General features: G+C 34.9%; 1 protein-coding gene across 8 annotated transcripts in view; it reads left to right on the forward strand.

Moving 5' to 3' along the window:
- Window positions 1-25,378, forward strand: part of ATRNL1 (attractin like 1) — a 570,901-nt gene that overhangs the window by 118,789 nt on the left and 426,734 nt on the right. For all 8 annotated transcript variants that reach the window (XR_013930596.1, XR_013930597.1, XR_013930598.1 and 5 more), the window contains exons 14-18: window positions 884-1,016; window positions 2,288-2,469; window positions 13,140-13,353; window positions 15,435-15,623; window positions 20,569-20,787. Coding sequence is in view for 5 of the 8 variants with exons in the window: in XM_080403249.1 (XP_080259375.1) it covers window positions 884-1,016; window positions 2,288-2,469; window positions 13,140-13,353; window positions 15,435-15,623; window positions 20,569-20,787 (937 nt within the window). In the remaining 3 variants the exon portion in view is untranslated. The remainder of the gene's footprint in view (window positions 1-883; window positions 1,017-2,287; window positions 2,470-13,139; window positions 13,354-15,434; window positions 15,624-20,568; window positions 20,788-25,378) is intronic.

A 25,378-nucleotide genomic window follows, 5' to 3' on the forward strand; every position in this document is an offset into this window, starting at 1 on the left:
GGATTTGGGGCATTTTATTAATTAAGATATCAATACTATGTCATAATTAAAAGTATTATGCAAAGGGGAAAAAAGATTTGTATTCAGAATGCCTCACTTGGAAAGGAAGACCTATTTTCAGGAAAAAAACCCCACCCCAACAAACCCAACAAAAAACCCAAGTAAAAATTCCTTCAGCGTTTATTCCTGTTCTTATACACTAAGGTACCAAAGGAAAAATATTATTCCTGGGTTTATGTCACTGTATGACAAAATGGTTTCCTGTAGATTCTGTAAATTTTATGCTAGCTATGTTGCATACAGGTTTGCAGTTAAATCTGTAAAAAAAGTGTGACTGCAATTTTTGACAGCTCCTTGTGGTTTGTGACCATTGGTCTGTAGATCCTATTTTTTTTTTGTTTAATCCAGATAAAACAAAGCAAGTTATATTCTTGCACCTTTGGTCAATGATGTGTAATTTTATATCTGCATCTTGTGCCATTTTTTATATTCCCTTTGATTATTTTTTCTTGCTTTACTCTGCATGGGATGAAATGATTTAGTGAGAGCATACACCTTAACTATCTAAGAAATAGCAATTTAGTTTAGTTATTTAAGGTCTTCCTGGGCTCTGTGCTGGGAAGAGACATCTTCAAAGTCTTGTTTGACTCCCTCAAAGTTAGCTATGTGGGACAGGTGGGGTGATTTGTGCTCTAGAGATGTGTTTTATACTCTCTGCAAGTGATAAGGGAATCTAGGCAAAAGCTTAAATTCAGCCTAGCATTGAAAACCTGGCTGTGGTTTTCTGGGAGAGGTTCACCTGGTGTGTGTTTCAGTTTTGACTTCTGCTTTGTTGATGGTTTGGTACAAGTTTAAGCTGCCTTTTTGTCTGTTTTATTTTTAGTCAGTTAAAAACTACACCAAATGTCATGTGAGGAATGAACAAATCTGCAATAAACTGACCAGCTGCAAAAGCTGCTCGCTACACCTGAACTGCCAGTGGGACCAGCGACAGCAGGAGTGCCAGGCACTACCTGGTAAGGGCTGTGGGGTGGCAGCGCTGCTTTTTAAACCTGAATTCAAAACAGAGTATATCTCTTCCATTGTTGCCGAAAAATATGCGTTCAATGAGTAGACCTGGATTTGTCATACTGGTGCTAACTCTCCCTGCTATGCTGTGCCTGTACAGGGGAACACAGATGTAGCTACATCACTGATTGGTATCTTCATGCTACTGTTAATTTTGTTAGGGGACGTAAAATTAATGAAGGCATAATGGTGTCTACCTCTGCACAAGCCAGTGATGAGGTCCAGCCTGTGGGGATCACCGACGACAGAGCGGCATTGCTATACTGAGTCCTTACATGTACATATTCACCGACAGTTACTTTTGCTCACTGGGGTTTTATCTTATACTTCAATTATACTTCAATTTTCCTGTGCAGATAGGTCCTAACATAATTTTGGTAATACTGTGAAAGCAGTGAATATTAAAAGGCTGATATAAAATATTCTGAGAAGGTGATGGTTAACGTTCTGAAATAATATTTATTCTGTAATTAATATTCATAACTAAGCATATGCAGTTAGATATCGGAACCTTTTCCATTTGATCTTTATGTCTGGATGAAGTTAATGAACACAGGTTTTTTTCACAGAGATCATTCATTAAATAACTTTAATCAATTTATTCTGTGCACATTTGTGCAATCTTTTTAAAGATGAACTGTAACAGTCGCTTCGAATTACTGACTCATTTTTTAATAGTTATCTGAATCTGAGTAAAGCTGAAATATGTCGAAGAGGAAATATTTTTCTAAGATGTTACCTGAATTTCCTATTATTCTGATTGCATTTGTATTTAGGCAAATATAAATGCAAAGGTAGGATGAGAAAGGCAAGATAGGGTAAAGTTGTGATCTCTGAATTCTAGGGCAGTTGTTTTCAGATTTTGAAATTTCCATGACATTCAGCTAAATTGATTGGTTAAAGTGCTATTAATTACGTACATACTTTAATATTTAGTTGTGCTCAAATCTGAATACAGTGTATCGTAACAATATTGTTACACCGAAACCTAACGTATATCTTACAGATATTTTACAATTTGTTAAAAGTTTCTTTTCATAAAAATACAGTATTTGATATGATACTACTGGGTATTTTAGAATTTATGTGACGTGAAAAGGGAAATCGAGTGTGGGATATATTTTGAATTATGATCTCAGGAAGATAAAATTCAGACTCCCTTAGGTTTTTTTAAAAGTTTTTTTTCAAGTCTGCTTTTATCATATACTTTTTACACCAGCTCATCTGTGTGGGGAAGGATGGAGTCATATTGGAGATGCCTGCCTTCGCATAAATTCGAGTCGTGAAAGCTATGACAATGCCAAACTGTATTGCTACAATTTAAGTGGGAATCTTGCCTCGTTAACAACCTCAAAAGAAGTGGAATTTGTTCTGGATGAGATACAGAAGTATACACTTCAGGTAAATTGAGTAACTGTAATTGATGCTTATGTGAATTAGATTTGCTTCGGGAAATCTATTTTAAGGATTTGTCCAAAGAAAGGGAAGTTTATACCTTCAAAGAAATGTAGCGTGGTGCTAAAGGCTGATACACGGTTTATAGGATATTAAGAAAATCTCATTTTTAAAGCTAATGACACAGCAGTTCCCAAGTGTTTCTCCCCAACAGATCTAACTGTTAAAGGTTATTGTTTGCTTTCAAGATGTGGCTCAAGAGAACAGCTGGAACACTGATCCGGGAGATCCCAGCCCTTTTAAATACATTGTGACAGCATGAATCAAAACAAGACAAAATATTTTTTGTTGTAATAAAGAAAAAAAATCCCAAATTTCATATCAGTATCTATAAAAGTGCTCTCAAGATTGGTTTTTGGTGGTGAATAGCCAGGCTTCAAGCAGTTGAGGACAGAGAACTATTGAGGATGTATACTTTTCTTCAGAAAACCTTTTCTCCTTATATAAATGGTACGTGAAAGTCACAGAGAAGCTGTACAGGTATGTGAAGTGTGTGGAAACTCCCTGCAAAGCAGTGCCGGGATGAACCAGGAGCTAATTAGCTTTCTGTGATAATGGTGGGGGAAGGAGAGAGCTGAAAACTCACATGCCTCTGGCAAATACAGGAAGCTGCTGTCGGAGTATTCCTCAGGAAAGTGATCCATATTAATTTAACTGTGGGAAAAAAGAACAGAAATTGAAGATTAATTATCTGTCCATGTGTGGTCAGGTTCAGGTTTTTTGCAGTTAAATATTTTAATACTTATTGCTCTGTTTAACCTGTTGGAAAGCTTACCTGCATCATTGGTACATGTATGTGCAACAGCGTATGTTCACATGGAACGTCTTAGCAGAAGATTCTGTTACAAGCAAATTGGTTCATCTTGGCAAAGGACATGTTTAAAAGTGTGCATTTTGCTTTGTAGAACACGCATCAATTTTTTGTATAAAACCCCTAATTTTTCAGTGGCTTAGGATTTTACAGTTCAGGAAAATGAAAGGTAAGTATGAACTATAATTAAAGCTTATATCAAGCTAGTATGTGATTTGCAAAGTTGTGTTGTAGATGAAATGAGATGCATACAAAGGAAAGGGCAGTTAAGGATTGCCTTTCTGTTATACTAAACCTGAATGCAAGAGTGTAGGGACAGATACTGTGAATCTAAATATTCTATGTTATTCTTTTCAGCATTCCCTTTCAAAAAAGAGATGCAAACATAGGTTATGTACTTAAGTTTTTCCATTTTTTTGCCAATAAATGCTGGACAGAGCAAAATTTTTTTTACTAGAAAGACATCTATTTTATTTGCCAATAAAGGAGAGAGAAAAGTAATTCTTTTATGTCAGAAGATCTCCCTTGATATTGTACTTACTGCAGTCTTGAAACACATTCTGTCTGTCCGCTCTGATATAAGGTAACATTGAAAAAGTAATTGATACCAAAATAACAAAATCACAAATGGCAATGATTAGGTATTTATTTTGCCACCTTCTTTCTACCCCACCCCCACCCCTTATTCCTGTTAAAATACTGCACAGGGGGCCTTCAGATCTCATAGTGTGTGATAGATTATTGATATGACAGATATTACCTGACTTGCTTGAGGTGTAGATGAAAAATAGGGTTTTTTTTAGTTTTTGGAAGCAAGATTTTTCCTACGGAGCTTAGAACTTCTACAAGGTGACATCCTGCTGAGCCTATCTTTATTTAAATGAAATATGTCCTGAGCCAATGTAGTGATGTAAATTTGAGATACCTCACATACAGTTTATGCAATTGTAGACAAATGTATGCACTTTAAAAGTATATCATGGGTTAAACAATCATTTAGTTATCGGAATCTGTAATGAAATGTTACCATGACTTATCCTGGTGTTTTCAGTGGCATTTAGAAAAAAATAAATTATTTTATTCATTTGTATCTGTCTGTCCAGTTACATTTGTTCTGTGTGAGACAGCCTAAGCGTCTTATCAGGTGTGACAGAGGCTCTCTGAAACTTTTTGATTTTCTTCTGTCTGCCTTTTCCTCTCAAACTGCAATCATAACGATTTAAGGAGTGAGATTTCATTTCAGATGGCTCATTTTTGTAACAGGTGGTGGTATGGAGTTCGCAAATGTAGTCAGAGCAGCTGTAAAGTGAATGCTATGCCTTTAGTCTGCTTTATCTATGGTGGAGTTTGACCTGTGTGGTTAATTTCCAAGGCTTTAAAATCTTTCGCCTGTGTGAAACAAAAGCTGTGGGGATTACTGAATGTTGTCAGAGCTACATTTGGAAATAAGAATATGGACCTGTTTTTATCTGCTTTATTTGATATTTTTATACTGAGAAAAGAAAAACAAATTTGGTAACTGTTGTGTATTTTACGAACTTAAAATAGTGTCAGTAAATACTACAGCCTGGAAGAACTTAAGAATCCTTTATTTTTCATAGGAAAACATGGGACTTTGTAGGTTATTTTCTAATACACAAAGTCTTTGTTCTGGGACAAATTTAGGACGAATTCTTCATCATGTTTAGAATCCTACAAAACACTGTTTTGGAAAGATTGAGAGGGAGGAGGCTGCCATTGTCTCCACACCTTGCCCAGACCTTATTGTATATAAATAATTTCTCTTAATTCCAATACTAAATTGGAAATCAATACAGTGCCTCCTTTTAAAGGATAAGGAGAAGGTTCATTTGGTGCTAAAGAAAGAGACGTAACAAAGGCCTTTGCAGTACGAAGTCAGAACACAGTTGAATTTGCAGGCGTATTCTAAAACTATCACCAGTAATTTAGACTAATTTGTATTTTTCATTGAAAATAAATTAAATTATTTAAGAGAATGCCAAAGTAAGCACAGTGAATAGACTGTGGATTCCTGTACTAAAGCAAAATGACACAGTGTTTTTTCTTATGTGCTGTTTTAGTGACCTAGTAAGCAAAAAATTCTGAAAGGGGAATATTTGAGTTTTTCAGCAAAGTAGATTAAACAGCAATATGAGGTTAACTCATTGTTCCTGCTAATATTCAAATGTATACTCATTTAAAAGAGCAATTAGTTCTCTTGGGAGTTTGCTCCCAACTGTGGGATTTAACTAAAAATTGTAATTTTCTTGTTAGCATGCAATAAATTCTGAGAAGATTTAGTTTTGGTGTAGTAAGCATAAACAAAGATGAGAACAGCTTTAAAAAATGCCTTGCGTTATATAACTGCAACTTTTTCTTTAACTCACTGTTCTTGGGGCTAAGCATCCTTTATAAATTACACTTGAGTGTAGCTTGCAGTTAATTAGTGAGCTTTGCATGGCAATATTATTCCTTGGTAGCTCAAGGTATTCTCAGAGGGCTCTGTGGTTTTTTTTTGTTTTTATCATATGTGAGGCTGTAGTGGAGCTGACATCTACTTTTTTTCTGAATTAGTCTCTACTACAGTTTTTAGCAGTCCCACTTTACTATTGTGATTTTAGAAGTCTTATAAGTTATTTAAGCACTTTTTCTCCATATTGGAGTTTTTACATTGACTGTCCGTTAGTTCCTCTCTATTTTAACTGTCTTCCTGCTTTTAGGAAGTGGGGAGCTCAACTCACTTTGGATGCCTGAGAAGAGCACCCAATTTCCAAAATAATTGTCCCCTGTAAAGAAGAAAACTCCAGAGTATCTAAACCAAAGTCCCACTGGAATACTAGCTATAATTCTCATAGATGGAAACTGGGGATTTTGTAGTCTTTTCATTTTGCCAGATATTACATGTGATTTTAACCAATGCCACAACAGCAAAATTTGAAAAGAGTAGGAGACATAAGTGTTTTTATGACTTAATGTATGACTCCTAGTACTAGTTACATATAGATTTCATCATTTGTGTCTAATAAGATACTGAGACACTTTACAAGCGTGAAGCTTGCTTCCACTGCTTATAATGTGTCATTCACTGGGTAAATAGCTACAAAATATGAAATGTGCAGGTATCTAGCATAGTTACAATCAATGCATAGTTAAAGAATAGAAACCAAGCAATGAGGTAGTAAATAGAATGGGGTGGTTTCTCGTCATATAGCTTTTATCTTCAGTAAGCAGTTTTTTTGTTCGTAATGATGCAGAAAAAAGGCAAACTAACCGCAAGCCCTTCTCAAAACTGAATACTGTGGAAATGCAAGCACTAAGGGGATACTGTATTTTCAAAGTTTAATTGTATGTTTCTTCCTAGGACAACTATTTTCCTAGAAATCAAGAAGTTCAAACAATTCTTTAAAATTTTGAAGTTTGGTGATATATTATTATGAACATCAGAAACTGAGTCAGAAATGTATTGCACACTTCCAGGACAATTTAAGATCCAAAATGAAAGAAGCTGAAGTAAAGGCAGGGGTAAATTTCTAAAAGAGATAGATAGTTCCTTAGCAACTTGCATAATTAAGAAACAGGAAAATTTTGAGGCTCAGTAGTAATTGGCTATTCGGTAAAGGTGGACCTGTTCACTTCACTCATCTGCAAATTATTCAGCCCTCATTAAATTAGTGCTGAGGCAGCAGTAATGCCTAAAAATTATCGTGAGTATAAATGATCACATTCGCTGTAGATCTCAAGGCAACTTAGTCTGACTTAAATTTTCTGAGTAAACACTGGATTTAGAATGAAGTATCAGCTCTCTCATTACGGTTACACAATTTTCCTTTTGAACGTGATTACTACTTAAAAGAAAATTAAAATTAAGCTGTTTAGAATAAGGGAAGAGCACATTTTTGAAGTTATTAGTGATCAGTGTTTAGTAAATTTCCCATAATGGCTAAAAACTTTCCTTATGTTCAATTAAATAGGATGGTAAATGAATACAGAATGATGTTCTATTGCTATACACTGTATGACTGCAATTTGGCTCTGCTGTCAGATGAAAATAAAGCCCTGTCCAGCAATTTGTCTCATTTTAATAATTCCTAGATCTCTTTAACTTAAAAATAAAGGTTGATTTCTCACTTAAAAGGATTTTTGGTGATACTTTATCAATGTTTTAGAAGATTGTTTGAACCGTGACTAGCTGCATTTCAAGCCAAGTATATGGCTTCTAAGATGGGCTGTGGGTTCTGAAAACTGGCCTAGAATGAAATAAAGAGGAGAAATATATTCTAGAGAATGGTTCTAGTTTTTAAGTGGTGCAGTGGGATAAAACTATGGAATAGTTTTCAACATACGTTTGATTGCATTCTCCAGTTTTTGTTGTATTACTTTGTTTCACTGTAACATTTGACTGATGATTTCTGGATACTTTCCTCTTTTGATGTTGTTTTTTTTTTTTTCTTCAACCCCCTCCTATAACTTACCTAGAATGCTGTTGAGTAAGACTGGTAGTAAGTAAGATAACAGATGAGTCGCTGTTTCTATCCTACCCTTTCTCTTCCTATATGAAGGAAAAATTATTAAGGCAAAATTTTATGAACTTTGCCATTTCTCATAGTAATCTATAATATAATTGAAGTAAGTTCTAAATCCTATAAAGAATAATTATCTGTATTATTTACTGAAAAACCTATAATTTGTTTTGGTGACTTTTTGTGGCTCTGCAATAATGTGGATGAAATGTAATATTTAGCTCTTAACAATTCTAAATGGGAACAAAAATGTTCAACGTTGGTGTCCAAAGTAATTATAAATCATTAGTTAAAAAGATAATGATATTAAAAGTTTAAAAGAGGTATAAATAGAAGATCATTCCCTAGATACTGTTGAGAATCTTGGTTAAGAGAATCAAAGTTAAGATTATGATTCAAAGCAAATGATTAGTCTCATGTCTATGCAAAACAGAAGGTTTTCCATTACTTATTAATAGCAGCAGTAGCAGGTAGCAAGTATCAGGGAACCAAAGACATCAATTGATAAGTAATGTATAAAAATATGAAGTGCTATTACTTTAATCACTAAATTTTCCCAAAGTTTAAGTTATTTTCTTTTGCTTGGTTAAAAAAAAATACTTTAGTAAAAAAAACCCATGGCGATTAACTTCTGCTAGCTAGAAAATAATTTCAATTGCAATAATTTTAGGTTTTATAATGGCAACAATGAAATAGGAGATACTGCCTGTCATAATTCTGTATTCATGGAAGAGTGGTAGAACTGAATATTAATAGAACATGGATAATGCATTTTCCTCGTAGCCTTTTTGTGTGCACCGTGTCACTGAAAATTCACTGTCTTTGTGTGTTTGAGCATCTGTGTAAGCAGCATCTGAAGGGACATATCTTTTACACCACCTCTCTGTGAGGCTGAAATCTGTATGAATAGTGGCTGCTTCCACCCTGTGTGCCCACTAGTGCTTTCTTAATCAAGAAACTAGAGGGTGGAATGACGACAATTTTACCAGGTTTCTAGATACTAGCACCTGTAAAATTGAGCTGTACCATTTGTTTGGCTTCTAAGTGAGGGAAGGTAGATATAGTACCAAATTGGATGAGATTATCCACTCTTTTCTTGAAAGATAGAGCATTGAGAGCATACTTTGCATTAAGGAATTATCCTACCTTCTGTAGATGTAGCAAATGCTCCCTTCCTTTTCTATTTTGGAGCAGGGAAAGTGGAGGTAGCTCTGATAAAATCTTTAGCTTCTAGAAAAAGATATCAGTCTGGCAGAAATCAAACAGATTCTGCTAGAAGGCAAGAGTTGGAATGAGTCCTGCTGAGCTTAGACAATGAAGATCTCCAGATGACCTTGTTGCCTCCTTACTGGTGCAACACAGGATGATCATGCATTTTGGAAACTTCTCATAATGGTAGGAACTACATGGTTTTGGAGTTGACTTTCACTTCTGTCCTCAGTGGACTGACAACCCCAGCAAGCGTGGACTACTTTAAAGCACTCAGAAAAATTATGACATACATTAGATACTATAATATTAAGCTTGCAGAACTGAGATAGGCGCAGTCAAAGTGCTTAGAAAAAGTTTCTGTATGTTTCCACTCACCTGTCATCTGGTTCCTTAGTAATAAACTAAGCAGCAGGACAGCCCTGCTGGGGCAACAGAAAGGTGTCTTGAATAATAATGATTTCTTGAACTAGGTCATATCATTGTTTACTAAGAAGTTCTGGTGTGTGTACATGTTCACATGTGTGTTGGAGCTTTTCTTCCATCCTCAAATAGAAAAGGAGCTGATTCTGATAGAGTTGCAGGTTCCTTTTCAACTCATAATCTGAACAATTTACTAAGTGTGAAATACAGCAAAGACAGGGTAGATTTCTTGGTTGTGGTTTTTGGATAACTTGAAAGCAAACATTCATAAGAAAGAAAGAATATCTCTTCAGAACTCCCTGAGGAGTAACTTTCTTCCCACTTACATGCTGATCAAAGTTCATCTGACCTTCCAATAAAGAAGTCTGTATTCTTGAGAAGAAAAAAATTAAACATATTTGGGGCTGATTTCATGTCAGCAAGTGTGTGTTTTCTGAAGTGAAAAGTTTATTTGTACTGTTTTTCACCCCACTGGTTTGATAACAATGTTTTTCAAGAGGTCTGGAAACTAGAATCTTACTTCAGTGAGTTCTGGGTGCAGAGAGCAGGCGATCTGGTTTCCTTCCTGTCTGATCCTGTTCAGAAGCATCTTTGACAAGATATTCAAAGTAATCGCTTTCCTACATTCATTTTGCATTAAATGAAACACCCATAGAGTTCGAGTGAATTTAAGCCTGGAGAAGAAACTGGATTGACACTCTCATTTGGCACCTTTGAAGTCCCTCAGCTGCTTCAAGTACTTCTGAGTCTCCCAACTATTATGACAGAATCTTTCATCAGTTTGAAAGATGACTAGATTTATGCTTTTTTTTGTGAAGAAATTGGTTTGATAGTCACAGCATACTGGTGGCTGCAGGTGTCACAGGTGGAACTTCCGGAATTCTCTATTCACTGTCGGTTTTTCCCTTTTGGCTTTCATGCAGTGCAGCAGCAGTCATTTTTCCTGATAATCTTCGGTGATATCAACACGCCGTCTCTGCTGTCACCAGCAGTCTTCGGCTGTACTCCACCGTGTCACGGAATTCATGCCACACAATTGACTATGTACTTCAAGCATGTCCTTGGACCGTTTTGGTGGCCTACTTCTCAGCTATTTATCATATTTTAATTAGAAAAAATTAGACATTAGAAAAAATATTTTGGATAATCCATTTTTTGACATCCTAACAACATGCTCAGAGCAGCATAAGTGAGCCTGCAAGGCAGTAGCTTCAGTGTGTGTTATTTGCTCACACACTAATCGATGTTCAGGTCTGTATTTTGACGTGTTACATTAGCAAAGAGCCAAAGATGGTACATATGGAATTTGAGATATCTGACACGACGAGCACAAGTTGTCCAGATATTACAGCTATTAAGAATGATGATGACTATGATATGTGTTGTTTTTACTAGAAGCCTTTCATTTCAGGGGTGCTGCTATTATATCCTAAGGCTGCTCTGGCTTCCATGATCCTCCCTGGGACTTTGTCATCATTAAAGGAGTTCTGAGACACTCACATACTCAAATAGAAGAATCTCTCTCCAAATGTCGTTGCTGCACTGTCAGTTTCCGTTATTGGCCTGACATGCTTTTCATCATAGCTGGGATAGGATCTCTTTTCTTTACACTGATGCTGAGGCAGTCTGATTTACACTGATTATTTGGCAGTCCAATCGAAATAGTAATATGTCGAAGGTTCTTATGGCTAGAATACCTCAACCTGTAAGTAGGCGTTTAGGTTGGTTTAGGTCCTTGTTTGTCAGCAATTTATCCCACCTGAGCTTCTGACACTTTTTAAATGTCTGGTGTGCACACTTAGCGTTCTACAGAGATGTCTAGAGACATGCATAAATATCTGTGGTTTTCTGATGCATGTTGAACACATGCAGCAATCTAGGCAACTAAATAACAAATAAGATAACAGCTGTATTATCTACCACTTTCCAGATGCCAAAGTTCCACTTTTACTGCTTGCCCCATGGACATTCTAGTATCCAGAACATGAGAGCTCTCCCAGACACCTGGAAAGTTGGTCACCTGGGGTAGCAATGAAGTTATGGAGTAAACACAGAAGTAAGAAGCAAGAGTGGGCAGTGGCATTTTTGCTGGATATTCTCGTTACTGTTCAAGAGTCTCTGAGTGCATTACAGCTTATGGAATGGAACATTTTTTCTTCATTTTCTGGTTTATTTAAGCTTGTTCTTGCATCTGTAAGTCTGTTAGTTGCTGTAGCAATTTTTGTTTGATCATGCTCCTAACTGAGAGGACATAAGAAGAGAACATAGTGAGTACATTTTAGGGAGGTCAAGAATACTGATTATCTACCTACTGATTTAAAAAAAAATACACTGGTGTTTCTGAAGCAAAATTTATGATCCTTCATATTTCAGTTTGGTCTAACAAAGCAAGGGAAAAAGAGGAATGACCTGATCAGGTATAGATTTAAGAGCTGTGAAAGATTTTTCAGACATGGATTAAACCTGAGTGGCCAAAGAAGGATGTGAGATCAAAGATGAAAGATCTCTCTGAGAGATGATTGCAGTGACTCTTGGTTTACTTGTGAAATAGCACATAGATCCTGAACTGTGGCAGCTTCTTTACCTTGGCCTGTAAATTAAATTAGTTGAAAACCTAATTCACAATCGGATCAACATCTCTGCTTTGGAGATGGCGACATCGGTCCTTTGTCTGGTGCAGACAGTTGTCGTGTTTTGCGTTCTGGTATTCACCTACCACCACATACCTGTTGTAGTCTGTAGTCTCTCTGTTTCTCTGTTCCTTATGTTTAAACTGGGGTTAATGAAAACTGCCATCACAGAGATCATGTAAGGAAAAGTATTTGGTTTGGGTATCTTGAGATTTTTGCATTGATGGGAGCAAGAAACGTAGGTAGATTTATCCTGGAACAAGCAAAAGCCTTTATTCCTCAAAATATGTTTTTTCTGTTGCTAATTTCATAAAGACAAAATGACAAAAATTAGTAGAAGTTGTGATGCAATTTTACTGATACATCCTAAATATCTTTTAAGAATTAATGCTTTTAATGTTTTCTGGATTATTTTCATAGCTTATAAATCAGTAATAAAAGTGTATTCAATGTGTGTTTAATCGCATTGAAGTTGCAGATGTGCCACTTTCAACTTTGTTTCTGAATTGTCTAAAGATGTTGATTAGTATCAGCAACACAGATTTCAAAGGATGGAATATTTATCCTGTTTTTATTGTTTATCCTGAATATTGATTTCTATGAATTGCTGTTAACTTATGTGTATTTTGTTATCCACATTGGTGTAACAATTAGTGATCATTATAGTAGCCACTGGAAAAAAAACCAAAACAATAATTTCATTACAACCATTTGGCTTGGTTTCTGACTCTATCAAATAATAGTAATCAGAATTGACTTTGATTAGAACAAACACAGATTTTTAGTAGAACAGAAGCATATAGTGGGTGGGTTTTTTGTGGGGGTTTGTTTTGGAGGGGAGGTTCAGCAAGATAGAACAATTAAGATAAAAACTGTATGGACAGTGATGATAAAGTGACAAAAGAACATGGTGAATTCTCTCAAAATGTGAAGTTGCTGCTGAGCTATTCTTTGAAATGTTCCATCAACAAAGAAAAAATATTTCAACTAATTATCTCTTATTTGTTTCCTTCTGATTCATAGAAAATTTCACCTTGGGTAGGTTTACGCAAGATCAACATCTCCTACTGGGGATGGGATGACATGTCTCCTTTTACAAACACAACTCTGCAGTGGCTGCCTGGAGAGCCAAACGACTCTGGCTTCTGTGCGTATCTAGAAAGAGCAGAGGTGGCAGGTCTAAAAGCAAATCCATGCACTGCAATGGCAGATGGTCTTGTGTGTGAAAAACCTGTTGGTAAGCAATCTTTTATACTCAGTTACTGTTACTCTCGTGATTAGAAAGCTGTTTAGGTTTTCATTTGGCTAAGAGGGATTTTTTGGACAATTTGGATGAAAAAAAAAAAACCCAGCTTTTGTATTTCTTGAAAAATATGGAGCTTCAATCTAAAAACCCAATATTTCTTAATCATCAAATATTTGCTTGTGAATGACTTTACATGTTTTAATTTGCATTACACCAGAAGTCTTGTAAGTTTCTTCTAAATCAGTAGTAGTGACAACAATGATTGTAGCGTGAGTGTATCTGTGGAGGGGTTCAGCAAGGCTGATGTGTTCTTTCTGAATCTCCGTGAATGTCAATGAACGTCTTAATGGTCTAAAAGACTGACAAAGCCCCAAATTTTTTTGGTTTGTGTATAAAGATTACTGGGGCAAATGGTGACATAACAGTTCAAATTAACATTTTCATGCTCCGATTGTCCTGTTTCCCTTCACAGCTGTGAGGTTGAGTACATGAAGTTCTTTAAATTTCCCCTTCAGATTTATTTTGTGCATTGCCTGTGAAAAACTGGAAAATAGCTGCATTGTTTGTGTATTGAGAACACTGCTTATCTATCTGATGGTTTTGCTGTGAAATTGTCAGAGGAGTTAACTTGCATAACCAAAGCGTGATCTTACCAATCCTTTATTCTCTTATAAGGAATTCCAAATAATGATGTAAATGCAAGATATAAATTGTAAAGTTGTTGCTACTGCCATCTATATCTTCCAAAATTTTCATCTTCCGCTGTGTTCTTAATTTTGTGTTAACTGTTAATTGTTTACCAGGTCTTTCTCAGAACAGTGGAAGTTATAGTCACAATGGAAGAGACATCCCAAAACATAAAGGATACACTAGGTGTAACACAAACATTATTAAGATGCAGTATTGTACAATTAGATCAACATTATATGCATCTGCTACTAGTGTCTTGTTTTAGATGTTCGGGGTTTTTTTTTTTTTCATCCTGTGGTGCTTCAAAGACTGTAGAAGTCAAAGTACTTCAGCTGTATGAGAATACTTTTATAGTACAGCTGTTTTGTTGTTTTTTTTTTTTTTTTTTTTTAGTTTTTATTTTGTATTTTTTTATTAATTGCAAACCGCATTTTAAATATGTGCATAGTAGGTCAAATCCAGAAACACCCTTGGTTAAGTGATTTGGTATACTATATTAGCAGTTGAAGAATGGCTTGAGAACTTGGCTGGTATTGAATATGAATCAATAATATATGAAAAAAGGCAGTATGTAGGAGGGCATAATCCCAGTATTTCACAAGGTGCTTCTGTATGGAAAATGTAGTGCTGTTTTGTGTTCTTACCTAAGAATTGCTATACTCTTGGTTTTGTACACTTTGCAGTTTTATTTGAAATCAAAGCAAAAATCACAAGTTGGGATATACAAGTTCTTTTTGTGTGTTATGACTTTTTAGGATAATACACCATTAAACTAGTCAGAATGTTGTCTTTAGTAGAGAAGAACAAGCAAAAAAACCAAAACCCCAAACCCCCAACCAAACAAAGAAGAAAACCCAACCCAAATCTGTTTTGCATTGAATAATGTACCTTTAGTTACTTTCTCTTTGGTTTCTAGTGACTTTCATATATTTTAGGCAAAATTATAGGGGATAACTAAGCCATAAGTAGAATATTTGTTGCTTATACACTGTTGAATTAAAGAGAACATTAGACCTTGAACTCTATTGTACTTGTTATAGAAGTTTGAGACTTACGTGGTGTATGTACAGGTAACCAAGCTGACATTACCAGCCAATGAATGTTAAAATTTTTACTTCAATATATAGATAAAATTGCTGTGAAAAGTTTTACATGTACCTTCAGAGATACAGTATGACTCATACTGAGTACTACTTACAATAGTATTTTATAAAAATTATTATGTATGTACCGCAACATAAGTTTGGATGAAATTATTTCTAGATAATTAAGGAAGCAACCACTTTCCATGTAACAAGGAATTTTCTAATGGAACATATGATTAAAGAACAAGGGGATTGAAATTGTGTTAAAAATGATAAATGTTTGTGGTTCTTTTCCAGTCAGTCCCAACCAGAATGCCAGACCTTGCAAAAAGCCATGCTCCCTGCGAACAACATGTTCTAACTGCACGAGTAATGGTATGGAATGTATGTGGTGTAGCAGTACAAAACGATGTGTTGACTCCAACGCCTATATAATCTCCTTCCCCTATGGACAGTGTCTAGAATGGCAAACTGCCACATGCTCCCGTGAGTATCTTAATGAATGTTCATCCTGTTGTAATTTTTTCCACTCAAAAGAGCATCATATGAGTAGAATTCAGCACATTCACTGAAGATAAAAACAATTGCACATGAATGACTTTATATAGCTGGTAATGTAAACAGTCGATACTGTGTGTGTATTTTCTAGATACAGATGAAATACTGACAATTATTTTATGTTGAAACATATTTAGTCTTTTGAAGCAGTAAAAAAAGTGTTTATTGCTTTCAGGTAAAGGCATCATGGTATTTTACAACCAGTGTTAGTATGTCAAACAATGGCCGTGAGTTGGAACAGAATACTATAACTATTTTATTAGATAAATAATATGTAGAACTCAGACTTATAGAACATCAAGTTATTAAAAAAAAATGAGCTGAATTCAGAGTTTTTAAGGTTCTGATTTATTTTGTCAAAGTAGTCCCTTTTTCTAGCATGCAAAGGTAAAACCAATGGTATAACAATGGTAGTAAGTTGAGAATATTGTAATGCAGATGCAAAACCAATGGTCTCGGTCTTCCTTAGATTCTTCTCACTTGAAAATACAGAATATTAACGCTTAAAGATTGTTTATCCTCTCCATTGAAACAGAGGGAATTCTGTTAGGCCATCAGTTAGGTAAAGGAGGTGCAGAAAATTTTTGTCCTGTGATCAAATGAGGTCAATACTGGCTGTGTTAATGTTCAAGGCTGCTCATTTCATCTGTTTGAGATTAAAGGGAAGTGATCTCTGCTTTTGTCAAGCAGTAAAGATACTCCCCAGATATGCCCTATGGAAGCACATTTCAGCAGAAACTGCTATAGTGTCTCTAGCAGAATAAAGACCCTACTCAATGTGCCTTTCAGTACAGCATTCAGCTGAAGCTGCTGCTTCCCCAGTCTTTAGTGGCTGAACCTGGTTCAGCTCAGCACCCTGCAGTTCCAACCTGTATCGGGGCCATAACTCACGCAGATGCTGGAGCAAGCTGCCTGTGCCTTCAGTTCTTGTCTCAGTTGTGGTTTCTTTAGAACGATTCCTCCATCACCATCCTACAGAAGACTGGTTCTTAGTATTTCACTGTCTTTCAAGATTTGATTAAAATACTTTCTCCCTGTAAAGGTTTCCAATCCAGTGGGACCCAAACTCAATATACAGGACTTGTGAGGTGTATGGTTGAACTCTCATTACTGATTTTCTTTGTGAGAGTGTTTTGCTATTTCTTTTGACCACCTTTTTCTCTCCATAAGACTCTTTTGAAATCAGCACCTCTGGAACATTTTATTTCTGGATATGTTGTGGCAGAATTCATGGTGACAGCAAAATATAACTTGCTTTCAGGGTCATAGTTAGATTGTGATTCCATTTAATAGATTATGGATACAAATACAAAAAATACAAAAGGTAGTTACTTGTTTTCATCTAAGCCTTAGGAAAATATCAAGTAAGGTCCTGCCGTATCTGTAATAGGAATCACTGATACGTTTTAATTTTAGCCAAGAAGAATGGCTACAATGACCAGGCCACTACATATATCTGGGTTAAAGGAAAATAAAGTATAAGAAAATATTTCTTTGAGGTAAAACTGTCCAAGCCTGTATTCTTCTTAATTGAGGTTCCTTCATCATCTGTAGTAATCTTAGAATACAATCAACTGGGGAAATGTTGACCTGTTCTGGTAAACTTTTATGCTCAGTTAGTAAATTCAGATATTAATCCAGGTTCTAGAGTCCAAGTTCAGTGTGGACTAGAAGTAGGGTTTGCACATTCCTTGGGTCCTCATGTCCTCTAAAGCCAGCCATCAGCCCATTTTTGGTCCAAGAATAAAGAAATAATAGGAACACTTAAATCTCTTGTTCTGTATTTTTGGAATAATGACACTGTAATTGTTTTTCTCTCATAACAGTTTGCTAAATTTTTTTTCACTTCTATAAGGAATCAATTTTGCAATTTACTGATAGTGAGTTTTATCAGAAGATAAGTAGATTGAAAATTTGGAGATAAAATTGACAGACTACCACATGAATGATGTTTAGCTTTTTAAAATAGTATATGTTATGTCAGCCTGAACTTTTAACTCTATTTTTGTGTTTGTGTAGTGTTTGCACATCATGCAGATTCAATTTGTTGGGGGGACACTCTACAAAGATCTCTACAAAGTTTATATCAAATAAGGGAAACAGGGTTTACTATATACCAGTTCATCATTATGTAAAGGCAGTTTTGTATTAAAATGCATTTTCTATTCAAGAAATTAAAGAAAAGTAAGATTTAGTGTCTGTAAACAGGTTGTGTGTGTTGTTTTTTTTTTTTCTGAGAGTTTTGAAGCATTAGATATTTAACATTTAAACCAGAAAATGATTGTCCAAATGAAACATGGTTCAGACATTGTTTCAAACTAAATGACATGAAAATTTTATTAGGTAGATATATCTTTATTGTTACTGAGGTAATGAAGTATTAAGTGTATTCCCTTACCAAGGGGTAGTGTTTCTACTTAGCTGAAGAACAGAATGTAACTATACCTTAAGGAAAAAAAAAAAAATCCTGGTTTTAGGGATGTGTGTATGTGTGTGTGTCCTGTTTTATTTTTATTCTGAATGACTGATTTCTGAGTTTTTGGATGTTTAACTCTTAGTGAAAAAAAATATTCACACAAGCATGTATGATTTAAAAGAAAAAATGTAACTTCACATTTATTTTTATAACTTGGAATTAAAATGAAGAACACACTTTTATTGGTGACATTTTATCATTTTAATGCCTGCTTGCCAAAAAGTTGCATTCCGCTCTTCTCCACATCTTGCATCCATTATGACTTTTGATTGAATAAGTGACAGTTGAACAATCTTTGATCTCCTTTAGAATTTCAAAGAAAAAAAAATTCTGCTTGAATATCCCCCTTTTCCATAAACAATAACTCCTCAGTTAACTCTCCAGTTTTTCAGCTGAGCACTACTACAGAAAATATCTGAGAATTTTCACTTTTGGTTCTGTTTTATCTTCTATGAAGATAGTGCAGCTCTTACTCCAAGAGCTGTTTTCTCCTAGCTTTAGTAACAACAGAATATAAATTGTTTGGATCACTAACAGTGCACCTCTGAAAGGGCAAGCTGGCCAGTACAGAGTGGTGGTCTTTACTTGCTTATTTTCTAATATAGTCAAGAACCAAAATTTGTATCATTGCTTCATATCTGATGAGGTCTGGTTTAAAATTGATTTATCACATCATGATTGATGTCGATTTCCAAGAACGATTGAGCTCTCCCCTGCCCACCCCCCCTACTTCGGCCTTTTCCCATATTTTGGAAACTTGAAACATTTCCTCCTTTTGGATTCTTCCAATTCTAATGATAACAGAGCTCATGCTGCAGCTTTCTGCACTGTTAAAGTCCTGAGATCTCATTCAGATTCTTAACTACCTGGTTTCTTGATATCTACATGTATCTTTAGACTACTGGAGTAGTTTTTCTCTGAAAGCTTCCATTACTTTTAAGCAATTTTAATATTTGTTGAAGTCAGAGTAGCTAGCATTATTCTGCTGTCAGTATTTAATCAGAAATGAAGCTGTTCTGCTTAGTATACCCTTCACAGAACAGATTCAAGTATTACCTTTGTGGAGTAGAGTGGTCCAGGTGGCTGTGAACATTAGTTGGATAGTGTCCTGAGACAAATTGTGAGGTTACACTCATGTAGAAGCCATTTGAGTGTCCTCCAAAAAAACCCAAAAACCCAAAAACAAAACAAAAAACAAAAAACCCCAAACAAAACCCCCACAAACCTTTAAACTACTTTCATTTTAAAAACAAACAGATTATTTCTGTCTTCCTGGCAGAATCTTCCTGAAGTTCATGTATGCTTTTAAAATTTATTTTTTAAGTGTCTACAAAGTTAATGTCAGAAGAGACAGGTATCCATAGTGATCAATGTTCAAATGATTCTGATGTTAATTTGATTCAGTGCTACAGCATTAAGAAAAAAAGAAGATGTAGCAAAAAAAGCTCCAATATACTTGTGAACTCTAATGGTGTTCCTGAAGATACTAAATTGTTAACTTCTTGTTAATAAGAAGTGGCAGTGAATTCAGAATATGAATTTTATTTGGTTCTAAACAGATTTAAAATATGAGGAAGACCATTTCATGAGAAATCAAATTATTTAAAAAATGTAGAGTATAAAAGATCTAGAGGGAGATTAGATTTTCAATTTGCATACTAAAAATCAAAACTTTATTTAATCTTAACAGATGCGACTCTTAAGATATTGTTAAATGGGGTTGAATTATGACTTGTAGCTTAAGAATCCTTTTCTTTTTGGAAGATGTGCAGTATGCTAGCTTGTTTTGAAAGGTCTGTATAAGAAAATAGAGTGAGATTTGTCAATGAATATTCAGATACGAACCTGGGATACTTTGTACCTGTATAAATTTTTGGTTTGAATTTTAATTATCACAATTTTTGGATTATGTTTCTTACTTTGATCATTAACCTTATCTTGAATTCTAAAGTTTTCCTGTTGGAAGGACTGTTTACATCAGTAAAAGAAGTAATACATGCATCCCATAACATATATTAATAATAAGCACAGAATATATATTTTATTGTGGGATTTAAGGAAAATGTGTAATATTATTGTTCTGCTTTATTATCTTTGTTTATTTGGATTTTTTTTGTTGTGTTGTGGTGTAACAAACAGCTGCTGTGTATTCTGTAATCTTTGAGGATGTATAGCTTTTGAAGAGAACAGAGATATTCTTACTAGTGTTACCAAAATTTTTTAATTTACATGAGGAAATAGAAAAGCAAAATTGTTTTTTCATCTGTTCTAAGATCCTAGCATCTTATTAAAAAAAATAAAAAACAAAACAACAAACAAACCCCAAACACTGCAAAATAAAACCCAAACAAAAAAGAACCCCAACCTTGAATTAATATTGTGTTCCATGTAATAAAGCTCAAAACTGCTCTGGACTGAGGACCTGTGGACAGTGTTTGGAACAGCCTGGGTGCGGATGGTGTAATGATCCCAGTAACACTGGAAAAGGGCAATGTTTGGAAGGATCGTCAAGAGGCCCAATGAAGCCTGTTAGCACACACTCTAATGAAATGGTGCTTGATGCTAGTCTTTGTCCAAAAGAGAAAAATTATGAGTGGTCTTTTATCCAGTGTCCAGGTAAGGTCTGCTTCCATTCTTTCTTATATATGAAATAAGAGGTGTTTCTCTGTTTAAGCATGCCAAATTAACATAATTGTTTTGAATAATACAAACAACAAAAAAGAGACTTGTTTTTCCAAAATATTTCCTAAATATGTAGTTTATTACTCTGTCTACTGAACATAAATTTGCTTCCTGTCATGCCGGTTCACATGTGAAATTTAATGCAAATAGTTTAACCAAAATTGCCATTTATTTATAAATGAGTTTCCACCCATCCTGTCCTTCTACTTTTTCAAATGCAAATATATGAATTTCCTTCAGCTCTTGCTTTCTTCTGGCTTTCCTATCCATTGAAGAAGAATGCAGGTGGGGAGAAATTATTTATATGCAACTGGTGATGGCCAGAAGCAGGACCTTCCTACATCCCTGCTGCTCGCGCAGGAGCCCAGCTGGCTGTGGGAATGGGGGACTGCCAAACATCCAAGCTGTGCACCCAGCCTAACTTTTCGACATTTGGAGTAAATAAAATGTATGCTTTTGTAATCTTAAAGAGAATCTCAGAAGTCTAAATTTAAGCCGTACCAATCTCATTATACTGTTTTTAATTGTTAAGTTTATTGGAAAAGTAAGCAGCAGTGTAGTAGTGCAGGCAAATGAAAAGCACACTGGAGAGTTTGACACACCTCCAGTGGTAATTTGCAATAAATAATACAGTTTAAAAGACAACTTGAAATATTTTTTTTTTAATAATAAATGGTGTAATTGTGCTAAAGCTATTTTTCCAGCAAGTGTTCATACTGCTGATAAATTTGGAAGCTGGAGCTTCTCTACATGAAAACTTTTATGGATCCAAACAGCTACATTTTTTTGTTCTCCTGGGTACTTTTTTCATCAGTGTATTCTCTGTGTGTGCATATATGTATATATATGTATGTTTATATATATTTATATGTAAGTCTGTATCTCACTATGTTATTTAGAAAGCAGAATCTCTGAAGAAAGTTTTAGAAAGTTTTCTTTTAGTAATTTTTCTTTAAATACATGGGTAGAGAACAGATTATTTTAAAAAATTATTTAATAATGAAGTGAAATGTAAACCCAAGTGGACACTGTCAAATGTTCTGAGTTAAAACCAAAAACCTCCAAATATCTAATATCATTTCCTGAACAAAGAAGCCTCCAGTAAATTTCTGGAAACAGTAGAATGACGTTACATTGTATGGAAACTTCAGTACTTAGTCTGTATGTTAAAATAGAAGCATGTTGATAAATGTATTGTTAGACTTTCATTGCAAGACATAATATCTACCACCAGCAAAACTGTAAACTAAATATATATATATATCTCAATATATATATATCTTGCCTAAAATGTTTGAGTTAGAAGATTTTATCACCTTATTTGTTTTGTATTTATTCTTCATGGAAAAATGTTCTGTATTCATTCTATGTTCTGACCAAGAATTCGCTGGAGTTCCAGTTTAGTTAAAAAACCCACTAGTTTTATGAGTTTGAGGCAGACCCTACTGAAGTCATAGAATTCAGATTTCAATTGATGTGAAATTTCATTTTGATTATTATAGGCTGTAGGCTTTGTTCCTAAGCTTTTATTTTCATTTTCTTAAAATATTATCTGCAATGGATTATACTAATACAGTTTATTATTCTTAGAACAGCAATCGTTTGATGTCTTTGAAATAAGATAGAATTGATACTAAGTCGGTATAAGCCTACTGAACAGTTTGTAGTTTCAATGAAAATAAAAATAAATAAGTTATAACATGTAGTTTGAAGATTAGTCTGCCACATCGATAAATAGTTGGCTAAACCATTCATGTTCATTCATGTATGCCCTTAGTTTTCCTTGTAGTTCATATCCATCCTCTTTATAGTACCTCTGGGCAATTGTGTTGATGAGAAGTATTTTCAATTAATTCTTATCTTCTGTCTGTTCAAATCTCTAAAACTCAGCAGGTAGCATAACACAATGTTGATTTTTGTGACTGGTCACTTTAAAATCAACAGTCCTCAAAGCAGCTGTCAGCTGTCATAATATTTCTTTTGATATGAATACATCTTTACTTTTTTCGACAGATTTGTATTTTAACTGAACTATTATTATAAATAAAATGGCAAATATCATCTATAAAAAAAAAAGAAAAATAAATAGTGCTGGCATTTCCTTTCAGAACAGTTTAGGTGGAACGCAAGGCCAAGGTTGTCTCTAAATTTCTCCTCTGAAAAGCAGTATGTATTGATTCAAAGTAGTTTGTTTAAAACTAGCTGAAGTATATTTAGACTAGATCCAGATTGTAATCTTATTATATATACATTTTATATATATTGCATAGCTTCTTTTTATATTTTCCTAGTATTAAGTATTTTCTTTAAACCATAATTATCAACAAATGCCACCATCACCAAACATTTCAATACAGAGCTGAAAAGGAAATTAGACATGAAATTGCTTATCTCCAGGGCAGCCTCACTGAAGATTCAACTAAACCACCTTTGTATGTGTGAGGAAAATTACGCTGTTGCTGCCAGTCATGTATATTAAAATCACTTACTGAAAAAATTACTTTCAAAATTTAACTCCTAGTTCATGTTTAAATGGCCATTAAAGTGTTTCATTATTTTAATTATTTTAATTATTTTAATTATTTAATACTGTTATCCCCAGTTTGATTGCACTCATCTCTATACCAGAAAGTTATTGAATTGTGCAGTTCTGATTTTTCTCTTTTTGCAATGAGATACATAATTTTAGGAAAATCAGCAAATATATTATTTTCAAATGGTGTGTCATGTCAACTGTAGATTGTATTGGTTCTTATTGTATATAAATGGATTTTTTAAATTTGGTTTAAATCTCTTCCATTTTCATTGCCATAACAAAATGTAAGAACTAAGAACTACCATATATGACCACATGATATTATAATATACAGCAAACTAAAATTCACAATAAAGAAAAAAACATTATCGAAGATTGCCTTCATTTTCCTTTAAATAATACAAAAATTAAGAAAAACATAACTAAGCATTAAAAAGAAAAGAAAATTTATAAATCAATAATCCACTAATTGGAGAATATCAGGATGAAACATTTTTCCTACATAATGACACAGCCATCATTAGGCAATCTTAATTTAATTTAAAAGACACCTATTTAATACATTCTCTGTTTTTACTTTTTGTTTATTGGGTTGCATTTTTCCCCCTATTATTTGCTTTATGTCATTTAATGTGTAAGACATGCAAGCAAACCCCAAAATGGAACTGCAATTCATGGCATTTTCACATAGTTTTTTCTGAGAAAGGCAACAAACTGAAGAATGGCAAACTGTCTGGAGGAAGGCACCACAAAGCTCTCTAAAAATCAAGTATACTTAGCAAGAGTAAAACTTGTCTTTTCTAAAGAGATTTAGTCAAGTGAGAAAACATCTTCTCCAGCAGTACAAAAATGTTTGTTACTTCTTTACAAGATTCTATAGGCATAACTGTAGAAGAAGGAAGAGATTGTAAACTTGGGAGATTTAAATGGTTTATGAGCCAAGCCTGGCAATGGCTGTAGATGTATTAGGTTACTAAATTCTAAAACAGCTCTAAAAAAATTTAAATCAATAAGTGAGAATCTCTGTCTTCCCCCCCACCCCGTGGACAAGACACCAGTCACTGTGACATTTAGGTTAAAAATCCAAACTTTTTAAAAAAGGTCTTACTGAGATAACTGTCCTCTGCTGAGTCTTACGCACCTGTCTCCAGTAAGGGATGGTCAGCTTTGACATAGTCTGATGTTTGACATAGTCTGACATTTGACAAGCTGCTGTAATATACAGATTGCTCATCTGCTGAGCACTACGAGCTCTGAGGCCCCACTCTATAGAGAGGTCATCCTTCAAATCCTCCTGGTTGTCCAGCCAAGCCCTGGCAGTAGGATTAACGATTCTGGCAGAATTCACGGTGTGATTTTGCTGCAAGAGTGATGGGTACTTTCTCAATTTCTCCAAAACGTGGAGCACTGGAGTCGAGGTGTGGTGCAAGATCAGTGATTTATGGTGGTGTTATTTGACAAAAAAGCAACTTTATGGTTTTAAGGTCAGGCATAAAAAACTTACGTCGAGGCCAGTTATTTTTTCGCTCTCACTGAAGTCAGCTGCGGGGAGGAGGGGCTGGAGCTGTCTGTGGTCTTGATGCCCTTAAAACCCCTTGGGATGCCAAAGCTAATGCAAGGACCACAACTGATAAAAAGACGTGTATCTTTAGTGTTTCTATTTTTTTTTATAAGTTTCCTCTCCCTAGTAGATATGAGGTTGTGTGTGAGCTGTTCGTGTTCGCTGTTGCAGCAGCCTTGCGAATGGTTCACAGCAGATTGCCTGTAGGTATGGGGGTTTGCATTTGGTCTCGGTGACTTGCTGCCTCTGAACAGGTTTCTTAAGTGACTGGGAAGTATTTTAAAGCTATAAGGGCCAGAATCAGCCCATCACAATGGCAAAAAAAGACTTCCTCACACACCTTAAACTCACGTGTCACTACATAGTCAGCTTCTGTGGTCTTTTGTGCAAATTCGTGTCTTGTCAAAATGCTATCTTAAAGAGGTTCT

This window comes from Falco punctatus, assembly GCF_963210335.1.
Source record: "Falco punctatus genome assembly, chromosome: 9".
In the NCBI taxonomy this organism is placed as follows: domain Eukaryota; kingdom Metazoa; phylum Chordata; class Aves; order Falconiformes; family Falconidae; genus Falco; species Falco punctatus.